The following is a 24395-nucleotide window of genomic DNA, read 5'->3' on the forward strand; positions in this document are numbered from 1 at the left end:
GTCGTCCGCCATATTGGATTTGTCATGACGTTAGCTAAGAACACTTGTCATAAGGACAAATCGATTGACACATTCATAAATATACTCAGTACTGCCTAGTATGAACAAGAAAAGAAATACTACATAAGGCTCTCAAAATACCTTTCAAGCGGGAAAAATTAAACAAATCTTTATTAAAAACATATAATTAAGGAACATTAACAAACATCATATCAAAATCTACAAGGTAAATAGATATCAAAAAGAAACAAACGGTAAACAAGCTCTAGAACAAAAGTAACTAAATCAGAGAACTCTCATTTGCGAGCTCTAAACTATCGTCCACAACTTGTTATGTTGAAAGTTATGTTTGAAAAAAGATATAAAGATTAACAATAATGCATCTTTAAGTTCAGTGAGTTTGATGTATCAAAAACTAAATGTAATAGACAGTCTTTAAATACCTAACTTTCAATGTAGTAATAAAGATAAAATCGAAGCGATGTTGAAGGTACAGGTTTTATAGCATAGTTTTTTTATCTAACCAATTTGTTCATGAAAAATATCTTACCAATAAATAACATATAAGGATATTTCTTTTATTAATTATGTAAGTATTTTTTCATAAACATATTTCCATAATAATACAGATAAGATTAAATTAACTCTAAGGAGGAGAAGAGAGAGAGAGAGTCGACCGTCATATAATAGGAGTACATATACAAGACCAGCCATATCCTTTTTCATCGGGGGCTCAATAACAAAGGCTCTGATTATGTATAGGCTAGTATTCTGTATCACTGAAGCTACTGTCTGTAACTACGCACAAAGCGTACTATTTTGTACGCTTGCACAAAGTACACACGAGCTTTTTTAACAAACTGTCCTTTAAATTCGCTGTGGAAGTAAAATAAGTATTTTGCTTAATAACAAACAATAGAAAACATACTATAGACAGGTTAATGCACGTTAAACTGTAGATATTGAGAATATACAAAACTACAACAGTATATGGTTTCCGTGAGATAGATCTTCCATAACCAAAGTTATTTCACATATCTATCACGTTCTTCCGTTATTCTTGGTCCGAGTTCAATATGTTTTATTTCGTTTGTTTCTTCATTCTTAATAATTTTAATGAACCAATGGTTTTTCAGCTCTAAAAAGGAAGACAAAGGTTATAATATCAAATATATATTATAACTTCCTTATCACACATGTAGTTAAAGGTTATTAACGTAGTCTTCGAGGTACGGAGGTGAACACTCCGAACTTGTAGTCTTATTTAGGGGTCCTTTGACTTAGAGTTGGGGTTCTCTCTGGCTCTGCCTTTAGTCCTAACTCCACTGTCTGTTAATACATATAACTGGAGTAAGTCTTACTCAGTATGGAGCTGAAGCATCGTGCCGCTATTATGCGCTGACGGCCCTCTATAACGGGTCCCCTGCGTACCAGGTTGTCCACTGTTATCCTGGGGACCTTCTTCACGACACAGCGGAATATTTTGAACATTGTCCCCTGGGTGCCCCACTCTTCACTGTAACAAATATAGTAAGAGAAGTAAAGTACGATGCACGCTACGTGATATTTATGTCTACCATTTTCTCGTCCCTACAATAATCTTGAGGCGGGAATGGTGAGGCGAATTTGTATTACCAAAGAAAGCAGTATATTGATAATACTCCGCTATGGCATTTCACATAGAAAACTACCAATTAGGATTTTTGCGTTTTTTCAACTATTCCTTTGGTTTTTCCCTTTTTCCAATCGGCAAAAAAAAACAAGTCTTCGAGCCATTTTAGTTTCGTGTGTGACGCAAAACATGGCTATTATATTGAATCGACGTGGCCAAGTGAAAATTCAACTGGACCGGTTTTCATTAAACACATTTCAAACAAAAAAAAATCGGTTCAGCGGTTCTGGAGCTTACGATGTCACAGACAGATACACACTAACTTGATAAATCTCTTGGAATCCGTAGTCTTTTCTGAGTCGCCCAAAGACACTTTTGTCCTGTCCAAACTACCCAGCGGCGTCTGCGAGCCATCGCTGCCATTTGTTCTGCGTTCTCTCTGTGTGACGATTGCTACGTCTGCGTGCTTTTCTTGCGCATCCGCTAGACCGGCCACTTGGAGCATTGAAGTGAGAGTTTCGACGTTTGACTGCTGTTCCGTTTCATCCACTGGAAGGACTATGAGAGGTATGTTTGCTGTAACACGGATTTCAATACTAGTACACAATGTTATTAAGCTAAGGCTAGAAGATAGATAGCTAGAGATAAACAGCCGTATTATGAAACCGAGCGAAGCGATACTAAGTACTTCTAATACTAAGTATTTGGGGGGAGGGGGTCGTTTCAAATCTCATCTAATCTTATGTTGGAGAGGGGGGGGGGGGGGGTCTCGGCAAATATCACACAATTTTTTTGTTATACTTTTTACTACACTTATAATTAAACTCTCAGCAATATTATTTATTAGGTACTAGTCTTAAGTCAAAGCACGAAGCATTTTCTTTTTCTTTTTAAATAATAAATAAATAAAATAAAATTCATTTATTTCGACCGACTTGGATCATAAATGTTTAGTAAAATACAAAGTTAACTGTTAGTAAACTTAGCCTAAGGAAATAGTTTATATAAAACCATTCGAGCATGCCCGATTGGAAAGCACGTGTACCATGCAGCAATGGCACAGGTACTGACAATCAGTCCTGCCAGCAAGTATCCTCAGAAGGCCGCCGGAACTAGCCAGAACCCTGCGCAACCACCAAGGATGTACACCGTTTTCGCATGATCGTGTAGAAACAATCTATATGCGCTTCGGCAAACATCCCTGACGCGCTGCAAGACCGAGGCAATCCCATCAGCATCCTGAACGCATTATTGTACTGTACGCGTTTTTACAATACAATCCAACGGGTTTATTTAAGAAGCCCACATTTTGAGAAAAATCACGTGAGATTGGGGGTTGGTGGGGATTGAATAAAATCTCACTACATCTCACCGGGGGGGGAGGGAGGGACAGAAAAAAAAAAACACCTCACTTAATTTATGACCTAACTTAAAACGTAATTTATGGACGTCCCCTAACTTCTAACTGAAAAAATTCAGTATTGACCACTGCTCAACTGTGGGAATCAAAAGTAGGTTGGGGATAGTAATAATATTAGTTATTTTGTTTACCGGGTATATTTTCTGCAGCGGGCATGTTGACTGCAACAGGAATATTTTCTTTATTCGCTTCTGAAATAATATAAAAACATGTTACAACTCGTTGATAGCCACTTGCTATTATTTTCGAGCATTATTATATATTTTTTTAAATTACTTGTAACCACGTGCTGTGAAAAAAAGAAAAAATAATTAGTTGTAGTAATATGTTTTTACATACCAGCAGCTGATACGCCCAAAGAAGGTCTTGCGCGTTGTGAAAGTCGTCTTTTTTTAGGCTGTGGGCAAAATTTTACAGCTATATTACTCTTATCAGTAAAAATTCTGTGAGTAAACATAAAAGATTGATCACAGTAATATTATTTCCTACACTATAATTCTTTAAAATGGGAGAGTATCGGGATACGGTATGCTGGCTGTATAATGGCTAGGTATTATTGTAAGAAACAATATTGAAATGTATGCCAAAATTGTTGTTTTATTTTTTAATAGTGGATAATAGAATTCTATAAAAAATCGGTCAAAAGCCCAAACCAATAAAAATTCTTCCTTAGTCTAGTAGACAGGCTAAGGCGTTTTTTTTATTGGTGGATAGAATGGGTAATCCCCTCTGGCAGCATCGTGATTTTTTCTTTTATATATTTATGATGATATTCGTCATTTATTATTAATGAAATAACTCAAAATATAAAATAATAAGAATCATTTAAATCCTCAAATCGCGACCAAAACTACGTAAGTTCAGTACGTGCCGAGTCTTCGAAGTAGCCGACGCCAGCTTTTCGGCATGAGAATTGAAAACTTTCAAAGGTAACTAACTATTTGAGCTAAAGAACAGCATAGATATAAATATATAAATCTTACCGGCTTCTCCAGTTCGCTGGACAGTTGTTCTTGAGAGATGGTCAAAAGTTTCTGAGTAGGCAAATCGGCCATTTCTATAGCGTCTTGCGCAGGCAGAATAGATGCATCAACTTCCGGTATATTGCGCGCGCTTATATCTATGTTGGATATGTCTTGAATTACGTGATCTTGCACTTCCGGTCCTTGTATACTTTTGTTAGCGGACGTCTCTGCCTGTATTTCCGCTCCAACTGTCTCTAAGTGCATGGTCGGTCTTCGTGTCAAGGGTTCCTGGAATATTTTAATGTCTATTAATTCACAGACGAGATTAGGAATCAATCATCATTGTCGACCCATTACCAGCCCACTACAGGGCACGGAATGAGAAGGGCCCTTGGAATACACACAAATGAAATGGATGGATCAAATCACACACACAAAAAGATGGTCCATCAAATGTTGCGTTACTTGGAAATAAAGCCACAACAGCTTCTCTATCGGCATTTGGTATCCCATTACCGGCTCACTACACGGCACGAATTTTTTCTCGGAATGAGAAGAATTTAGGCCCATAAGAATACATACAAATGAAATGCATGGATAACACATACATAAAGAAGGTCCAACCATCAATTGCTGCCAAAGTCACCTCAGCGTCTCTGTCGGCAGTGGGTCTTCCATTACCGGCCCACTAAAGGGAAAGGGGTCTCTTTTCGGAATGGGAAGGGTTTAGGGCCTTGAGAACACACACAAATGAAATCACACATACAAAAAAATGGTCCATCCATCAATTGCCACAACAGCTCTCTATCGGCATCCGGTTTCCCAACACCGGCTCACTACAGGGCACGGATCTTCTCTCGGAATGAGAAGGGTTGAAGCCCTTGACAACACACACAAATAAAATAGATGAATCAAAAAACACACAAAAAGAAGGCCCAACCATCAATTGCTCCGTTACTTGAAAATAAAGTCACCACAGCGTCTCTATCAGCAGTGGGTGTCCCAGTACCGGCCCACTAAAGGAGAACGATTTTCCTCTCGGAATGAGACAGGTTTAGCCCTTACGAACACAAACAAATGAGATGCATGGATCAAATCACACACCCACTTTTACAGCTCGTCAAAAAAGTGTACTTCTAAGTAGTACTACCCAGTAGTACTACTTAGAAGTACACTTTTTCAGCCGCCGAGCAACATTTTGGCAACGCTGTGTCCCGTTCTGAAGGGCGTGGTTGCCGAAGTAAAATACATTCACATGAAGTTTAACATCTGCGCCTGTGGTTTATTGACAGAGTAGCAAGTTGCAGGAGGTGTTTGTTTCACGCGCTACGAGGTGTTGTTTGGTTTATAGGTGATGGTTTCCCAATCAAGATAAGTGGGCCATCTGCTTGGTAAATATGACCATCGTTTCTATTGATCATTATCAACACATTACTGGCCGACTACAAAGCACGGTTCTCCTCCCAGAATGAGGAGGGTCTATATCCGTAGTCCACCACTCTGGCACAGTGCAGATCGCACACCTTTGAGCACTTTATACTTTTAGGTATGCACGTTTCCTAAAGATAAACCCTTAACAAAAACTAGAAAAGAAAGTCCATCCTGCTTGATGCGTTACTTGAAATAAATTCACCTCAACGTCTCTATCGGCTGCGGGTGTCCTTCCGGTGTTGGCCAAACGCCAAGAGAACATGGAGCTCAACGTATGGCCAAATCTGGATAGTGGCCATGGACCGCTGTGCGTTGGTCGACCCAACAACATCGCAGCCGGTGTGTGGAGAGTCATAACATCTTCGCTCGTATCCTGTGGGCATAATAACCGCTCCATATCACTATACAATTTTACCATTATTAAACAATAGGTTCAACTGTAAGTATAACTGTAGATCCTTCAATTAATAGCATTGGGTTTTCCTATCAAAAAAATCTTAGTACCAGCCCGGAGTTTGACTGTGATTCATTTACGTGTCTCGCAGAGCACGTGACGATGTCATGTCGGCTCTAGTGTGACATTTTCCACCTACGTTTACTTATTCGACCATGTGAAAATTTAACTTCGATTTATATGGTATCGAGGTGACAGTGCGGTTTCCCAGTATTGTAACTACGAGTGGTGCTACTTTGATACCATATAAATCGAAGTAAGTCAAAGTCAAATATTTTTTTATTCAAATAGGCATACTTTTGATGCGTAATTTACATGTAAAATATGACATAGAAGTCAGTAGATGGCGATAGCTAAATTCGTCAACGTAAAACTAAAGCTACGAGGATTTCACTCTCACGCAACTTATACCATTCCCAACAAAGTTAATTTGGAATATTTTAATTTCAGATTTGTTATGCGTAAGTACTGTGATGTACCTGGCAGCGCAACTCCACGCTATCGTTGCCTATCCGAGCGCGGAGGTAGTTGCTACTCAATTTCGTTGTTTTGTCTATTAGGAGTCTATTCTTCAATTTCCGTCTTTTCTGTTGCGGTTCATCTTCCAAGTCCTAAAACAGTTACCATCATCACAATCTTCAGCAAAAGCGTTTTAGGCAACATAAATAAATAAAATATTCTGCGAAAATACACACATCGCCATGTAGCCCCAGAGTAAGCGTAGCTTGTGTTATGGGTACTGAGATAGCTGATGAATATTTTTTATGAATACAATACAGAAAAATACTTATTATATACATATAAACAACCAGACACTGAAAAACATCCATGTTCATCACACATTTTTCAGTTGTGGTAATCGAACCCGCGGCCTTGGACTCAGAAAGCAGGGTTTCTGCACACTGCGCCAACCGGCTGTCACGTTGCTCTAAAAAAGCAATTTTGACAGACTTCCTTCACAACGAGGAGGGTATCAATTCGAAAAGTTTTTGTGTTCGTTTTAATTTTCTGTTAAAGAGTTTCGGAGACAGACAGCGGAACTTATCAAAAACAGATAACAAATCAACCGCAATTGATATCAATCGGAATTGATAGCAAAGCTGCTATCACGTAAATATTTACGTGATAGCAGCTTTGCAAAGCTTACGCAATCACACATAACACCACCCTTGTACACTCGAAAAAGTTAGATGTATGTAGTAGGTATATCGGGGGTATACCCACATTTTCTGTCAAAGTTAGTGGGTACGTCGTTGCAATTTTTTTCGCGACTGGAAGCTAATTGTAGCACATAGTATTCCAGCTTGATGTAAACTAAAATTAATCTACTTTCTAGTTTGAATTAAAGTGTTTTTTTTTGTTAAAATGTTGTAATCTTGTAACAATTAGGTATAGTTCTAAAACAACAATATAAAGCCGACCAGACGCTATGCTGCCCGATTCACTAACTTATCCAACAAGTTGCCAACTAGTCCGCTTGGTTTTCATACTAAACTCATAATTTTCAGAATGTAACAAATAATTGCAATTTGCTTAATTGCTACAGAAATAAACATGGTCGTAGTACTTCCCCGGTCGATCTGTCACAAAAAGCTCTTCGTCTAAAAACTTACCACTTTAATACAGTTTATTATAACACGATTTAGCACTTTTAGTTACCTCTGAGTCTGAACTAATGGTGTAAGTTGCCTTATCACGTGCGGAATCTGTAGAAGTGTTAATAAGGACGTTGTCAAGATCCGACTCTGATACAACTTTTAATAGCGTCCCGTTCACTATTATCCACACGGCACCATTATGGGACCAGCATTTGCCGAATCCGAAGCGCAATCTCGCATTAATCAACAGCAACTCCTTCTTCAGGACATCTTTGAACTCCTCAGTAAGTGTAACGGATGGAAATGCGTTCTGGATTCCTTGCTCGAAGTCGTCAAGCGTCCTTTTAATTAACGAGAACATCGCCGCAATGGAATCTGTTGTCAACGTGGAGTATCTTGAATCGCACGCGCACACGATGTATATAAATATAATTCTATATTTTCGTTTTTATTTTAATATGTAGTCGCGAAAACTAAAATACGTAAAACTTCATAATAGCCATTTGTTATTCGACAAGTATGGTCGTTTACTGTTATTAGTTTTTTTTTTTACATTATTACAAATTATTTATTTATATCCTACCCGCGAAGAAATTTCAAAAAATAAAATTTAATATAGTTAGAATAATTTTGTCCACTAAGCCTCAACTACCCGCAAAAAATATTCATCTAGTTTGATGTATATAATGATTTTGACAAGTTTTTTCATGACCGTGAATTTTAAAATGGTATTTTGTTTATTTATTTATTTTGCCATTTAAATTTCTAGCACAACTTTGTACAATTGTTCCAGCAATCTATATCTTCGAAAGATATAGATGCGATTTTGTCGTTCGTTATGTTGCGTGTAATGCGATTCCGTCTTTATTTCTTTTATTTTCCCTTAAAATAATATGTCTTATTATTTTTATCTTCGTTTAATCGACTTGCAATATAGGAAATCAATTATATAATGAACTTTAAAAACAATGTACCGAAATAAAACTAAATGAAATCTAAAACGTCTTTGATAACACCTCTACGAGGCATACATAGTAGGTATTCAAGATACATGCAGCTCTAGGATTCCGTACTCTATAACCTTTTTGTGAATAGGCACGATGACGTTAAAAAAACTGCGCTATGATACCCGGAATAATGTCTACTGGTTTAAAAAATGTCTATTTTTGCATAAATTGTTGATACTAATTGCAAATAATATTAATATAAAAGCTCGCAAGGTTTCATGGCCGCAATGGTGACGTCGTAAGCAAAATTGAGCCGTCTGCACTGCTGAGTCCTTGTTTCATAGCTAAAGATTATTGATTTTGGTATTGATAAGTGTACCTGGCACATAACTGACCAGCTGAAAATATGAAATCATAAATAACAAGTGCAGATATTTTAGACGTTCAAGCGGTACAAAATTGTTTATATAGACGTGACGTCATTCAGCGTTCAACCTGACTAGATATTGCACTTTTATTTGTTGAAAATATCTAAGTACCAATCTCGCTAGTACTATTAGATAAATACGCTATTTTAGCGATTCTTTGTTACCATCTTTAATATGCCTATTCTTTAAAAAAGTACTAAAAAAAAAAAAATTTACCTCCAGCACAATTTGTTCAGATTCTTGTTCCGCTTGCTGTATGGATGGTAGTTCTTTATGAGGCTCCAAGACTTGGGCTTCTTCCAATGGTTGCTCTAGTACTTGGCTGTTATTGCGAATACATTTTAATTTTAAAACATAAAAAAAAGTTAAATACGTATCCCACTTTTACATTATCCCTTTGGAGACTATTTATAAATTGCAGTAAATACTATCTACCGATAAAACAATTCATTTCAATCGATTCAATAATCAAATGAGGAACAATTAATCGATCCTTCTTAAATACTATTCTTATATACGCTTTGAGTGTAAGGAATAATTTAATTTTAATTAATTTCATAACTTAAATACTACGACAGCGCACACATCGCCATCTAGCCCCAAAGTAAGCCAAAGTAAAAGTAAGCGTAGCTTGTGTTATGGTTACTGAGATGACTGATGAATATTTTTAACTTATAATATAAAATACATATAATATACATATACATATATATAATATACACCCAGACACTCAGAAATATCCATGCTCATCACACAAACATTTTCCATTTGTGGGAATCGAATTAGCGTTGGACTCAGAAAGCAGGATCGCTGCAAACTGCGCCAATCGGCCGTCAATAGGACAGTAAGTAATATGAAAAAGGAAATAAGGGTAATATTAGAGGTAAAGGGGAACAAATCGGGATTTTTGATTGGAAGGTGTATTCGGCGACCGTTTTGGTAACCGTAACTTACATTAACTTTCCGACATTGATATCTATATCAATTAATTTCAAAATAAGCTTTGGTATAACACGGTCAAGTTTGTCTGTTTTAATGAACCGTTTCAATAATATTGACATCGGACTGCCTATCATTTTACAATTCATCATTCATTCTATGATAACTATTCAAATTTATATATAGAAATTTGCGTCATAAATAGCAGTTAGTTACGACCGATTTTATCTGAACGTAAAGGTAAATGATATTCGCAAAATTAAATCCACTAGCAAAGAATGGAATAGAGTATTGATAGATATGGCCTATATAGGCACCTCAGCAGGGCTAGCACGGGTAGGAGATAAAAATTATATCCCCCGACAAGGGATGTAATAAACGTTGTCAACATGCTAAATCACAGGAATATGGAATAGGAGAAGTTTACCCCCGTTTATTATTACACATATATTATTTGGAAATTATTTCCACTTTTGCGTCAGTGCTCTACGAGTTAATAAAGCTGTGGGAGGAGATACATTTTTATCTTTTCCCCGGGGATATAATTGTCTCCTGCCCATGCTAGCCGTGCAAGGGATCTTCTCAAGCTCGCAGGAATTTAGGAATTAAACGCAGCCATAGATATCCACTTAAACCACTTATATATGAGGTTATATAATATAAATGAAGTTAAACTTCTCCAATTCCCTGTTCCCGTGCTTTAACAGGTGGACATGTTAATTTTATTCCCTGTCAGAGGATATAATCGGGGGATATTTGTCACCTGCCTGTGTATAGGTTTCCTTTTTATAAGCAGTTTTATTTAGTATTATTTTTAAACTTCGCTGTTATAAATGATATGTAATATTATAAACTAGATAAATGTATTTCTGTCTGTTTATGACCTGATAACGAACCTAAACATCGTGGAACTGATTTATGTCAATGTTTTTGTTATTATTCAACAAGCGGCTCGGTGCAATGTAGATACCAATGTGGGGCAGTTAGGATTGTTTAATAATACAATTCATTAGTACTTTAATTTAATCTATCTCGTAAAGTGTGGCCACCTTTTACAATGTAAGCACACAATTTTTTTTTTATACACTTTATTTAGTACACCACAAAATGAAAAAAAAATGGACACAACAATAGAAAACTTAAAAAGTAGGATACAAAAGGCGGCCTTATCGCTTAGTAGCGATCACTTCCAGGCAACCTTAGGATTAGAAGAACTAAGAGTACCGATTGTTTTATAATTTGTTACGACTTCACTTTACAAATTTTTCTTTTCTCTCCTTAAATATGAATGTTTACTGCATAGCCTTCCTCTTGAATCAGTCTGTCACTTAAATCTGAGAGCTAGTAATGACAACAAGTTACAGATTCCTGCTAGTCTTTCATTGGCGTATGAAAATTCTTTTAGGGCTAAGGTGGTTAAGCTTTGGAATGAGCTACCGAGGTAAATAAGGCAGTCTAAAACTCTAAACATCCTAATATCGCGCGTAAAAAACTATTTCCTATCTAATATGTAATTATTTCTATATTTACTAGCTGACCCCAGCGCCATCTGTCGGTCTGATTTGTGAATCTAAACCATCCAGGTTGCCACCCAAACGCATACTGAAAAATTAATTCAAATCGGTCCAGCCATCTAAGAGTTCAGTGACATACACACGCTCACAAGAAATATATATTTTTTGAAATATATATATATAAAGATATGTACTCATATAAATGATTTACATTTATCTTTGTATTATGTAGTACTAGTTTGTAAAGTACCTACATGTGGTGTATATCAATTATTTCTTTTTAAATTGAATTTTGCAATATCCAGTTTTCCGTACCAAACATTCTTCATCAAACAAAGGTTGTCTGGAGGAGATCGCTTCAAGCGATAAGGCCGCCTTTGTGCATATGTATTTATTTACCATTTGTTTTGTTAATTTGTGTTTTTTTTCTGTATGTGCAATAAAGATTTTCTATCTATCTATCTATCTGTCCATTGCTGAAAACAGCACTAAAATCCGTTCCGTAGTTTAAAAGATCTAAAGCGTACAAACAGCAGGGGCGACTTTGTCTTATACCGTGCAATGATAAAGACGAGTTACACAAATCTACATATTGCATTAGTAATGGGATTTCACAACTAGCACTGTGAGTTAAAGAAAAGGTATTATGGCCATTTAATTGTTTTAGCAAATATGCGTGATGCTATAACTTTATGATATTTCATGAGGGCTATAGACCTACAAGTAATTTGATCAAACTGGTTCAAACATTTTAATCAAATTGGCATGAATGTCTGCGATGGCGTGCACTCCACACGTGCACAAAAGCACTGCCTAATTTTTGCCATTTTATGCAATTTTCCTGCTGTATGCATATCGTGGTAAGAAACCCAGTGCACGCCACTAAATGTCTGTGGTTGATAAAATAAAAAAAAACACCCGGCTGTTTGTTCTGGGCTTCTTCTTTGACCAGGGCGCGTTTGGAACCCTCGTAGCTTTAGTTTTAAGTTTACGAATATGGTAATCGCCGTCATCTCACTACCGTGTAATTCTCAAGTAATGTACGCATCAAAAGTGCCACCTACTTCAATAAATATATTTTTGACTTTGACTTTTGACATTATTGTTTTTGTTCTTACCAATTAACGTTATACCAGGTGGTAGTGTTTTGTCACACTTCAACTGACATCAACTTTCAAACTTCCGAGCGTGGTGAAAAACTAAACAACTGTTTCCTTATATTAGTTAACTCATCGTGCTAGTTGGTACAATGTGTTATTACCAACGGTGTCAACAAGTAATAACTAACTTTTGTGGTTCAGGAGCGGGCATTTCGGATGGCGGGATTTCGGATATATCAGGGATCTCTGCAGGAAAATATGGATTAAAATGGCGGAATAAAAACTAAAATTAATAAATATTTAATTATTAAATAAGGGATTTACTAAAGTCGCGATAGCTCAGTTAGGGCATTAGCCTCCCTCTTCATGGGACTGAGTTAGATTCCCGGCACGTTTAGACACAGCAAAACCGTCATTATTCTACTATAATGACTAATAGGTCTTCGAAACGCTGCTGGCACCATTTAAAGAGGCGCGCATGTTTGCTAGTTGGTCAAAAGATTTATTGTGTATACAAATGACTGAAAAGGGAACATCAAGAGACGTAATGAGCTTTTCTCTATTTTATACTATCTTTTCTATGCACGCCACTGAGTAGTGGAACACTTTCCTACTCTTTCCGGTAGCATAGCATTACCAAATTCGAGACGACTTATTAATTTCGGCCTTAACTCTTGTAATACAAAAATTATTGTAAAATGATTGAATATCTTAAAAATGACTGTAATTGATTACTTAAAAATGATTGTATACAAATCTTACCGGCGCTGGACTGCAAGCATCTGTTGGAACGTGACGATACAGTCCAGTGTATAGCGCTTTTGTCTAGAAAATGTCTATTCACTTTTGATTTGAAGGAATCCATATTTTGTGTGCAATAACGAAAGATCAGAATTCTGCTCTTCCCGAAGGTACAAGTCGATGGGAATATAATTGATAACAGAGCACAGCGTTCTCGGTGCTACTACTACTGTCTACTGCGGTCACCAACTTGTCTAAACAGCGGCGATTATGGGAAAACCCTTCCGTTGTTGAGGCCTTTAGTGGACTGCTATTGATTCGATCACTTTAGGTCTTCACGTGTTCAGTATTATATTAAAAATAATATTTTTAAACTTTAGTACCTTTTTCAAAATCCATTAGCGTTGGTGCTTCCCCTGCGGCTGTAACATAATATAATAGATAGTGTTAGACTTTGATAGTATACCAAAAGATATAAAATCGATTTATATAATTTTGCCAAAATTAAAAAATCCACCCGCCCGGTGGCCGATTCAGAGGGCGCCAAGAACGCCATGATTGAAAATAATAAAAACCTCTTTTTATTGAGTCATCTAAATATCTAAAATAGAATACGTTCGTTAAGAATAGAATAGAAAAACTGTATTGCAACACAACACAGTAGGAAAGTGGATGATGCATAAAGTATAATAAGTGGTGTTTAAGATAAATTAACTCATATTTTATGTATCATATTAATTAGAATAAATGCACACACACAGCCACACAAACGCACTTATACACAATAAATTGCATGATGATAATGAAAATTGAAAAATGTACACTCTATGTTTTTTCTCTAACCTCGTTGCACATATGCGAGGAGACGGACACTGTCCAGGATAATTTAAGAAAAAAACATTGTACTTTTATGCAAATACAAACTATTATTATTATGATTCCACTACAAGTTAACTCCTTACCGCAATCTTACCTGCTGTTAAGTGATGATAAATTCTAAGGTAAGGTTAATGTATTAGGGGTTGGCACTTGGCAGTTATGTTAAACACATACCCATCGGTGTCTACGCAACATTGTACCATTTTGTATTGACAGGATGGTAGTAAGAAAAAAACCTATATATTCTTTAATGACGCGGATTATAGATACAACGGTATTTGACTTTATTTTTTATTGTGTTTAATTTTTTTTTCTTTTCTTGTGTGTTTCTTGTATTGTTTCTAAGTTTTTGCAATGAACTATTCAAAATGAATAAATACTTACATTTCCTAAACACCGATATGTCGTGTTCGGATATCCTCTCCATTTGCGCCGCGTCGTACGCCACGAGCCTGGACTTGTCCTGCGACTTATCCGTCGAGTAGTCCAGCGGAAGATCGAGGGCGCTTTGCTGCATTGCTGAGACCTCTTGAGCCAGCATCATCTCAACTGGCTCTTGGTTCAGCTCTCCGAAACCGTCCTGTATAACGAGTGCAACATATCATAACAACCCATCAACGGCCCATTACAGGTATCCTCCCACAACGAGGAGCAGTGGCGTGCAATTCATATATGCACAAAATTCAAAATTCAAAAAATTCAAAATTCAAGCACTTTTGAAACGTCAAGTCTGTCCGTGTGTAGTGACTCTACCACCGGTTCGGAAGGCAGATTCTACCGAGAAGAAGCCGGCAAGAAACTCAGCAGTTGCTCTTTTCCAACATCAAAAATTTACATTTTACATTTTAACATTCATTTTTCTATCTTGTGAGAGATGAAAGCGGAGCCGGATGCTTCCAAGGAACCTTGTCATTAAGAAACTCATCAATTGTATAATAACCTCGCTGTGATAAATGTGTTTTAACACATTCTTTAAACGTATGCATTGGTAGGTCCAAAATTACCTTAGGAATCATGTTATAAAAGCGTATACTCAATCCCACAAATGACTTCTGCACCTTTCGCAGACGATATGCAGATGTCACTAATTTATGACCATTTCTTGTAAGTCGACTGTTTATATCCACTTTTTGTTTATAAAGACTAATATGTTGTCTTACAAATACTATATTGTTATAAATATATTGTGAGGCTACCGTAAGTATACCTATTTCTTTAAATTTTTCACGGAGGGATTCACGTGATTTAAGTTTATATATTGACCGTACAGCTCTTTACTCTCAAAAGCACTGCTTACCCTTAAATTGAAATATAGCTCGTCTAGGAGGAGGATTTTTGCCATTTTATGCAATTTTCCTGCTGTATGCATACCCTGGTAAGAATCCCAGTGCACGCAAGTGACGAGAAGGGGTTAACGCTACGGCCTTGACCCCGTCGTATTATGGTTACTATTAAAAAAAAAAATGTTACTTATTTAAAGGGAAGCGATGATAGCTCAGTGGTTAGGGCTTTGGCATCACTTTCGCGGGGCCGAGTTTGAATCCCAACACGCACCTCTAACTTTAAGTTATGTGCGTTTTAGGCAATTAAAATATCACTTGCTTCAACGGTGAAGGAAAACATCGTGAGAAAACCTGCATGCCTCAGAATTCTATATTGTTCTCAAAGGGGCTTACTAACCCCTTGTCACTGTGAGAGGAGACAGACCAGAGGAAAAGTAGTAGAGGTTTTTGAGACAGACCTCGTCGGAAGGAGGGGAGGGGGCTTATAAATAACTGGCGCATGAGGCTTAACACCTTTGCCTCAAATTGATAGGCACAGGCCGGCAGGACGTGCTTCTTGCATGCCCTGTGAAGTGTTAGTTTTTTTATTGGCGATGGTTTTCCACTGACCACCAGGTGGGCCATCTGCTTGGTCCGTCAATTATTACTATAATGCCCTGTAGTGGGCTGGTCTATATGATTATTAACAGCTAGTAAATAAATAATTACGTCTATCAACCGCATCTCTGGAAGAGTTGGTTCTCGCAGTGTTATGTCTTCTTCTCGGGCCACCAGGTTATCGGCATTCTGTAAAGAACCGATCGAAGTTTTCTTTGCTATATTAACCAATTAACCGGTGATAGCCTAGTGGGTAAGGCTTCGACTTTCTTTATTAGTCTAGTCGACAAGTTGAAAATGGTACAAAATAGAGATACTGCTCTTAAAATTACATGCGATAGCTCATTGGATCCGGAATGACGTCTAGAAAAATGTGCTAAAAGCGTGTATTAGCACATATAAAATTGCAAAAGTTATAAACAATTAAAGATGAAAATAAAATGGCATTTCGTTTTTTGCCAATAACTAATTAAAAAATGACATGATTTATAAATAAATAACTACAACGTTTATATATTTTATTACTTAACAAAATAGTCTTGAAGGTCTGTAACCGTATCTGCATTATTTAAAAAGTTAGGAGTCACGAAAGTTCGAAAAACATCGAAAAAAATATAAGTTTTTATAAACAAATGCGCGTAACAATAAATTAGTAATAACTAAAATTTTTTTGAATAATTCATTTAAAAGATCGTTTAACTGTTTATAAAATCGACTAGAATGTTTATTTTTGTATCTCTAATAGTTTAAAAGTTATTTCAGTTTTTTAATAGACAAACGAAGCAGCCGCTGCAACTTTTGTAACACGTGTTTTTTAAAAGTACAATAAAAAATTGAAAAAAATTTTTTTTTATACTTTCTTATATATGGTTGTTTTTGTTAATTTTAGAAGTTTTAGAAAAAAAATAAAAAAAAGTTGAAAATTTGTTTATAACAAATTGGTAAGTTAATAAACAATAGAATTGTTAATAAAAAAATTTTTTTTTTTTTACTTTATAGAGGACTGTCAATTATGATTTTTAGAAAAAAAATAATTTCTTAACTAATTATTTAAACAATAGAAATATAAAAAAAACGATTATAAACAATTAAAAATTGTTATTAAGGAAAAATTTTTTTTTTAAAAATCATAATATTTATAATGTAATAAAGTTGTGAAAAAAAAATTTTTAAAAATATTGATTTAATCAATTTGTTTATAAAAAATTTATCAACAAATGGCGGGAAAAATTTTTTTTGCAAATCAATTAATATCTTGTATTAATAAAAAAACGATAATATGATGATTTAGAAAAAAAAAAATTTTTTTAACAACATTACTTGGATTTTTAAGTTTTTGTTCAAGTAAAAAAATTGTTATAAACAAAGTATAAATATTTTTTTAACTTTTATGGCACGATCTTGTTAAGTATGTATGTAAGAAAGGCTCTACGAAGCGAAAATTTTTTACGACCATTATTTAAACATTTTTTTTCACTTACAATTAAGACGGTAGTTCGAGAAAATTTCGTTAGTTAACAATTGTTTAACTTGTTGAAAAATTAACTTTAAGTAAAATTTCCAACGGGAATGAATTATTTATAGTGTTCAGAACACACCATAATTTTTTCAAATTAAAAAAAAAATATTCAATACCTTAAATAAATTAATTAATGTGCCGTACTCGCTTTTGACGCCGCGCGCGCAACCTAAAAATGTCGCGCGCGGACCTATCTTCAGCGTTAAATTAAAATTATAAATAATGGAGATAGAGTTCCGGGAGTTAGGAGTTTTTTATTGGAAATTTCCTCCTCTTTCAGAATCTTTTTTTGAAATTTCTTAAATATTAATAGTTTATGAAATATTGGCAAAAAACGAAATGCCATTTTTTTTTCATCTTAAATTGTTTATAACTTTTGCAATTTTTTATTTGCTAATACACGCTTTTAGCACATTTTTCTAGACGTCATTCCGGATCCAATGAGCTATCGCACGTAATTTTAAGAGCAGTATCTCTATTTTGTACCATTTTCAACTTGTCGACTAGACTATATGGGGGACTAAGTTAAGTAATTAAATATCGCAATCGCAATCAAAAACGCTACACGCTACACTACGCACAGCAGGAAACAGGTGTTTCTCAAACAGGTGGTTAGTCTTTGACTGAATTTTAGACCGTTCCAACTAAGACCCAATTCAAACTAGGATTCAAAAGATTAAGACCCTTGGTACAAAATTTGCTCGCTCGTAATCGAGTCATTTTTGAGTATGGAAATACTTGAGCATCGGAGTAGAGTAGAAAGTAGAGTTGCATTGCATTAAATCTCCATTTTGCTTACAGTTCCTTAGCTCGACGGAAGGTTTGCAGAACGAAAATCAGAAGTGCAGAATTCGTTACTCTAAAACGAGTGGCTTTAGGTCCATTTTACTTTGACGATGTGTGTTATGTGAAAACGACTACACGATTGCGAGCAAGCACTTGTACCATTTTATTAATATAGGTAGGTACTTATTTATTTATTTAATGGACAATCAACAGGTTACAATAAATCTTATAAAACTAAACAAAAACTAAAAAAACATATTAATGTTATATTGTAGACCCACTTAGAGACTGCCACAACTTGCGAATAAAAAACTAGAATGTCAGTTAGAAAGAGAAAAACCGATTGAGAAGAGAGACATGAGAGTATGAGTACTTTGATACAGTATGTATATAAATAAACTGGTAAGAAATAAAATTAAGCAAGACTAAAATCATTACATACAATTTGTCTGGTGGCTTAAGCCGTGGCAACTTACATTCCTACTAACGTGCCATCAAGCGATTTAGCGTTCCGGTACGATATCCCACGTTAAACCGATTAGGGGTAGGTATAAGTTTAATATAACTGCCCTACCCCTAACAGGTTGCTACCGTATTCCGTTACCATCTTAGAATGCATCATAACCTACCACCACGTGAAATTACTATCTAAAACTAACTTGTAGTAGTAACGAAATAAAAAATTTAATTTTGTTCCAAAATATCCGTTGTACTGGTTTATAAGTGTAGTGTTAAGTATATCTCGTATCCATATATTATAGGCTATGTTACTTCTTGATAGTTTAGCTATCTTTTGGCGAAGAAACGATTTAAATCAGTCCAGTACTTTCGGAGCCTATTGGGTACAAACAAACAAACAATATATTGTAGGCTTTGTTACTTCGTGATAGTTTAGCTATCTTTTGGCGAGGAAACTATTTTATTCGGTCCAGTACTTTCGGAGCCTATTGGCTACAAACAAACAATATATTATAGGCTATGTTACTTCGTGATAGTTTAGCTATCTTTTAGCGAAGAAACTATTTAAATTGGTCCGGTTCTTTCGGAGCCTGTTGGATACAAACAAACAAACAAAATCTTTAAAATATATCATAGAAGTTGTTTTTTTTTGTTCAAAAATTTATTTTTTATACCACAGGTTCGTACCTCAATGAGTTTTTCTACGTTCACTTCATCCGGTTGTTCCTCTATGACTAGTCTTTGCAATCCGACCACAGCCCGTCTTCTGGGAACCACGGCACGTTCATTTGGTTCTTGGTGCGACCTTGAAATAAGAGTTGGGTTAGGATCTTGCTGTTTCTATCGAGCGAAAGGGAAGAAGGAGAGGGGGAAAGGGTAGGTTTCCGCATGAGCTTTTTTCTTAAAGTAATAAATGACAAACAGATGGCCCCCTTGATGGTAAGTGGAAAACCCACGCCCATAAACAGAGCAACACTTGGCAGCAGGGCTAGGACAGGCAGGAGACAAATTATATTCCCCAATAAAGCACAGGATCATGGAAAAGGCGAAGTTTATCCTGGTTTATTATTTTACATTTTCACTTAATAATAAATAAATAAATAATAAATATATTACCACAATACGCACATCGCCACCTAGCCTGTGTTATGGGTACTAAGATGACTGATGAATATTTTTATAAATTATATATACATAAATACTTAGAAAATACACCTAGACACTGAAAAACACTTTGCTCATCACACAAACATTTTCCATTTGTGGGAATCGAACCCACAGCCTTGGACTCAGAAAGCAGGGTCGCTGCCCACTGCGCCAGTCGGCCGTCCATATATTGCACATATAATGGTCATATGCTAATAAGTGCTTACAGTTTGCCATTTCAGCTGTGTAATATTATTTAAACAGTGAACTTACAAATAAGTGAGCCAGTGCTCTAAGAGTTGATAAAACTGTGGGAGAAGATAAATTCCAAACCCTTCCCCGGTGAGATAATTGTCTACTGCCTGCCTGTCCACGTCCTGAAACGTGCCGCCTTGTGTCCATCACCTGAGGCGTAGGGGTTATGAACACAGCAATAGAACAATGGTGGCAGTAATTCCCCGGACGAGCTCTGTCCCTAAAAGCTCCACTACTTTCCTCCCTCCCTACTTAAAATGTAAAACCAACTAAGAGTATCCAGCAGAGCGTGCGAAAGGGATGGCTAGCTCCTCTTCACCCACTCCGCCCCACCCCTCTCCGCCGTGACCAATGAGCTCTAAGACCAGAAGTGGACTTCCTTCAGTTTAGAAAATATAAGATGTTTTTTACGTATTGTTGTTTACGAAGTTTTAAGAGGTTTCTTGCCAAATTCTTCCTCGAATTAGGTTTCCGAATTGGTGGTCGAATCATATTATTTATTGAAGATTTAAAATACTAATGTATTTTAAATATAAGTAAAGTAATAGACAAATCAGTAACTGCTTTCTACGATAACGTTTAAAGAGAAATAAAACAGTTTGGTTTAATGGAATCGCCATCTTTTATTTATTTCCTATGTAAGAAAACCACGCCTATTTTACTAAGTCTTATTTTCCTGACAACTTTGATGTGAGAGTCTAGCTCTGTATCTCTATTTACCTCTACCCTAAGGCCTTTTTTTTAACACATGCATAAAATATTAGTATGGATCACAGGTCATAGTACGGATTTCGTACTGGCACGTCTGAGATAACGAGCGCGTTGCCCTTAATTAATAGCCATTAATTAAGGACAACGCGGCCGATGTCGATACGCTACGTTACCACGTATCTCTCGGAAATGGCACTATAAACACCCTTTGGATTATTGAAAGAAGTTTAAGCTACGCCTACTCTTATATAACTTTATTTGCGCACAAGGCTTAGGAAACACGCCTGTTCCTAGCTTTGTGTAAGTATGTTTCAGAGAGTGTGATCTACTACCTATTTGCAATTTTTATATGGCAAATAGGTAGTCTGGTGTAATAATTCTCACCTGTATCTTATTACATTAGAGTTGATTCTCCACATATCACCTGAAATTAAAAAAAATATGTTGGTAATCCAAAAATAAATTTGTTTAAATGTTTCATAGTAAAACTTTTCAATGCTTTTTTTTCAATCTATTTGAATAAAAAAGGTTCATTTTAAATAAATGAACAACTAACTCACGGACAAAAAGTTCAACTTTTTTCTGATATATACGTGCAAGGCCTCTCATCAGTTGGGAGCTGAGGCGAAGAGAAAACCTGTGTGTTGGTCGACCTGACTCATTGGTCATTAATTCTTGCAAAGCATCACTGAAAAAAGCATAAAATAATGAAGACTTATTTTATAGTGTGAGTGGATAAAATTGATCACTTGTATTTTATCTATTCTTTAAACATACTTTACACAAAAAAAAAAACCAAAAATATTTTGCAGATAAGTTGTAAGTTCTGTGGGTTAACATGACCACCAACAGTTTGTTTGACATACCTTGATGTCATATACCTAAGTAAGCATTATATATACTTTTTTAACAAAACATCATCAAAATAATACTGTATATGCAACAGTAGTTAGGCTCCTGAGAGGTAAACCTCTCACTTTTTAAATGTACATATATCAGAGCTAAACATCAGCCAGGGATGGGGTCACTTTTTAAGTTAGATTGTCCATTATAGCCAAACAAACTCACCCATTTTTCATCTAATTTTAAGAGTTGAAATAGTGTATACCTACAATACCATTATAAATTCAATACTCTAATATTATTCTATATAGAATATACTACTTTATAGGATAATATTGTAACTTAATGTTGAACTATTCAATGGATACACAGGAAAGAGCTGTAAATTTACCACCATATCTCTATATCACTGTATGAAGTGACTCTAGCGCTTTGCTGATGTAGATAAGTAGTTGGCAGAGATGAAATTATAAACAGCTGACATAAACATTTGAGACCAATTGCCACAGTAGGCAGGCACCCTGCTTTCCAAGGCTGTGGGTTTGATTCCTACAACTGAATTTTTTTTGAGTGATGAACATGAATGTTTTTCAGTGTCTGGGTGTTTATCTGTATTTTTTATGTGTTTATATTTAAATTATTCATAAAAATATTCATCAGTTATCTTAGTACCCATAACACAAGCTGTGCTTACTGTGGGGCTAGATATATTGTCGTAGTACCATTTAATATTCTTATTATAAGGCACTATTATTAACTTTTTAGATTTTTGTTTAACAGAATTGGCACAATTTGCAAGTCCAAACATCCTTACAATCCAACAATCCTTCTCCATAATCATAATCATTTATTGCAAAATACACATAGGCTGTCCATATCAATTATTTATACAAATTTCCGATAATACTATCCACACAATAAACATATACATATTGACCGGAGTGTCGAGAGTCATATATAACAAAGATGTCATAACATGCATTGTGAAGGTAGTAACGATTTTCATTTCATAAAAAATAAAATAAATAATATAATTTGCTTACATTACATAAATTACATTGCAATACATAATAAAATAAATAATAATATTTGCTTACATTACATAAATTACTTTGCAATACATATTAAGATTTTAAGTGAAAACATAACATACAAAAAAATAAATAAACAAAATTTAAAGAATTAAAATGTAGTTCTTAATTTAATTTATAAAGTTTTATATTTATCAACTGGTATAATATTTCTTCTCCAATTTATGGCAGCAACTTTAACGATATCGTCTGACCATCTTTCTATGGCCTGCAGGGCCTGGCCATGACGTCAGCCTTATTGTCCAACGGTCATAATGCATCATAAAACAGTTTCCAGGGCACCGATGTACTCTGTTCCTATTATTTTAGCACCTAGCGCTCCATTGTACAAATTAATGTGGGCTAAAAAGTTTCAATAAAACTAATTACGTACCATATTTCTCGAATATCTTGGGACCACAGTCTTTGGTTCCTGTGTGTTAACTTTTCGAATCGTAAGGGCCATGAATCTGCGATCCAACACAAATAAAATCTACCACCTCTCTTCAGTGAGTCCACAGGATAGAACATTTTTCAGTTTACTGTCTTAAAGCTAAGTAAGAATAGTGGTATTATTTCTTCAAAGTAATTCTATTGACTTGAATATAATACAGTTAAAACTTGAGAATGAAAGACGTTTTGGACGATGGTCTATCATATCAATTTTCCCGCTAAAATCGTCAATCGGCATCATTTACGTCATATCCGTCATGACATTTTAATCTGATTTTAAGCTATTGGTTCTATATTTTTTAAGCCTTTCGAACGTTTGTTTAATATGCAGTTCAGTCTATTTAATCAGATAGTAATACATTACATGAATAAAATAAATAAATAAATAAATATACTACGACAATACACACATGATTTAAATCTGTTTTTATTATTAATCACATACGTTATTTTTTAAACGTATGTTGTGTAGTGTTTACGTACGCTTTGTTACGTTCTTTATTTTCATGTTTGTATGTGAGCTAAGAATAATGATTAAAATATAACCTGAGTAAAGCGCAAAGGCGATTTTTAATAAAAATCAAAGATATCCAAAGAAACTTTATGTACTAAAATGTAATTTGAATTTTATTAATAAAATATTTTTTATGGCTCATGTTATTTAGTAGATTACCAGCTCAGATATAGGCCATGTATTTCCAAACATTAAGATAAAATAAAAAGTTTTTATGATGTAAATTAATTTTTACAATTAAATATTAATTAAAGTGTACCAAAAATAATAAAATTACTGGCATTGAAAGTTTGGCAATATTATGTATGACATTATCATATTTTGTACTTTACCATATAATTTGACATGCACGTATTTAATTAAGATAGATATTTTCTTTTCCATATTAGTTTTTCTAAAATTATTAATTGGATATAAATTATATAAAATCCAAGAGTATCATTGCAGATTGCCTTTGTTTGTATAATCATTTGGTTTATATTCATTCTACTCTGTTCTGTTCTGTTCTGGTCTAATCTATTCTATGCTATTCCGTTCTGTTCTGTTCACAAATAAGAAACATATAATAAATAAATATAAAATAATAAAGTAATATATACTCAATCATACATGAATACTTAAGAACATAGAGACAATAAGAATAACAATAAACTTGGGACTAAGTCATCATTCATGAGCAAGCTAATACGCTTTTACCGCCTTTTCAAATTTTAAAAGCGATTTTGCCTCAC

General features: G+C 35.1%; 1 protein-coding gene across 1 annotated transcript; it reads right to left on the reverse strand.

Annotated features, from left to right (window-relative positions):
• Positions 1-175: 175 nt before the first annotated feature.
• LOC120627431 lies at positions 176-23228 on the reverse strand. The gene is made up of 18 exons (XM_039895432.1): positions 23092-23228; positions 21345-21472; positions 21169-21208; positions 19360-19477; positions 16020-16097; positions 14413-14608; positions 13533-13571; positions 12597-12654; positions 9072-9177; positions 7542-7919; positions 6362-6493; positions 5631-5801; positions 4016-4285; positions 3372-3429; positions 3164-3223; positions 1936-2188; positions 1362-1516; positions 176-1138 (listed from the first exon to the last, which is right to left on the reverse strand). Exons 1-18 carry the CDS (start codon positions 23226-23228, stop codon positions 1026-1028), a joined length of 2490 nt encoding a protein of 829 aa, XP_039751366.1. The 3' UTR covers positions 176-1025.
• Positions 23229-24395: the final 1167 nt, after the last annotated feature.

Source organism: Pararge aegeria, chromosome 11 (genome assembly GCF_905163445.1).
Source record: "Pararge aegeria chromosome 11, ilParAegt1.1, whole genome shotgun sequence".
Taxonomy (NCBI): Eukaryota; Metazoa; Arthropoda; class Insecta; order Lepidoptera; family Nymphalidae; genus Pararge; species Pararge aegeria.

Bases quoted from the DNA above. Each gene is read 5' to 3' on its own strand.
- LOC120627431 (XM_039895432.1), bottom strand. From the start codon at position 23,228: ATGTTCTATCCTGTGGACTCACTGAAGAGAGGTGGTAGATTTTATTTG. The intron at 19,478-21,168 runs GTGAGAATTATT...TCTTATTTCAAG, and splicing joins TCTAATGTAATAAGATACAG to GTCGCACCAAGAACCAAATG. The intron at 3,224-3,371 runs GTATGTAAAAAC...ATATTATTTCAG, and splicing joins TTTGGGCGTATCAGCTGCTG to AAGCGAATAAAGAAAATATT.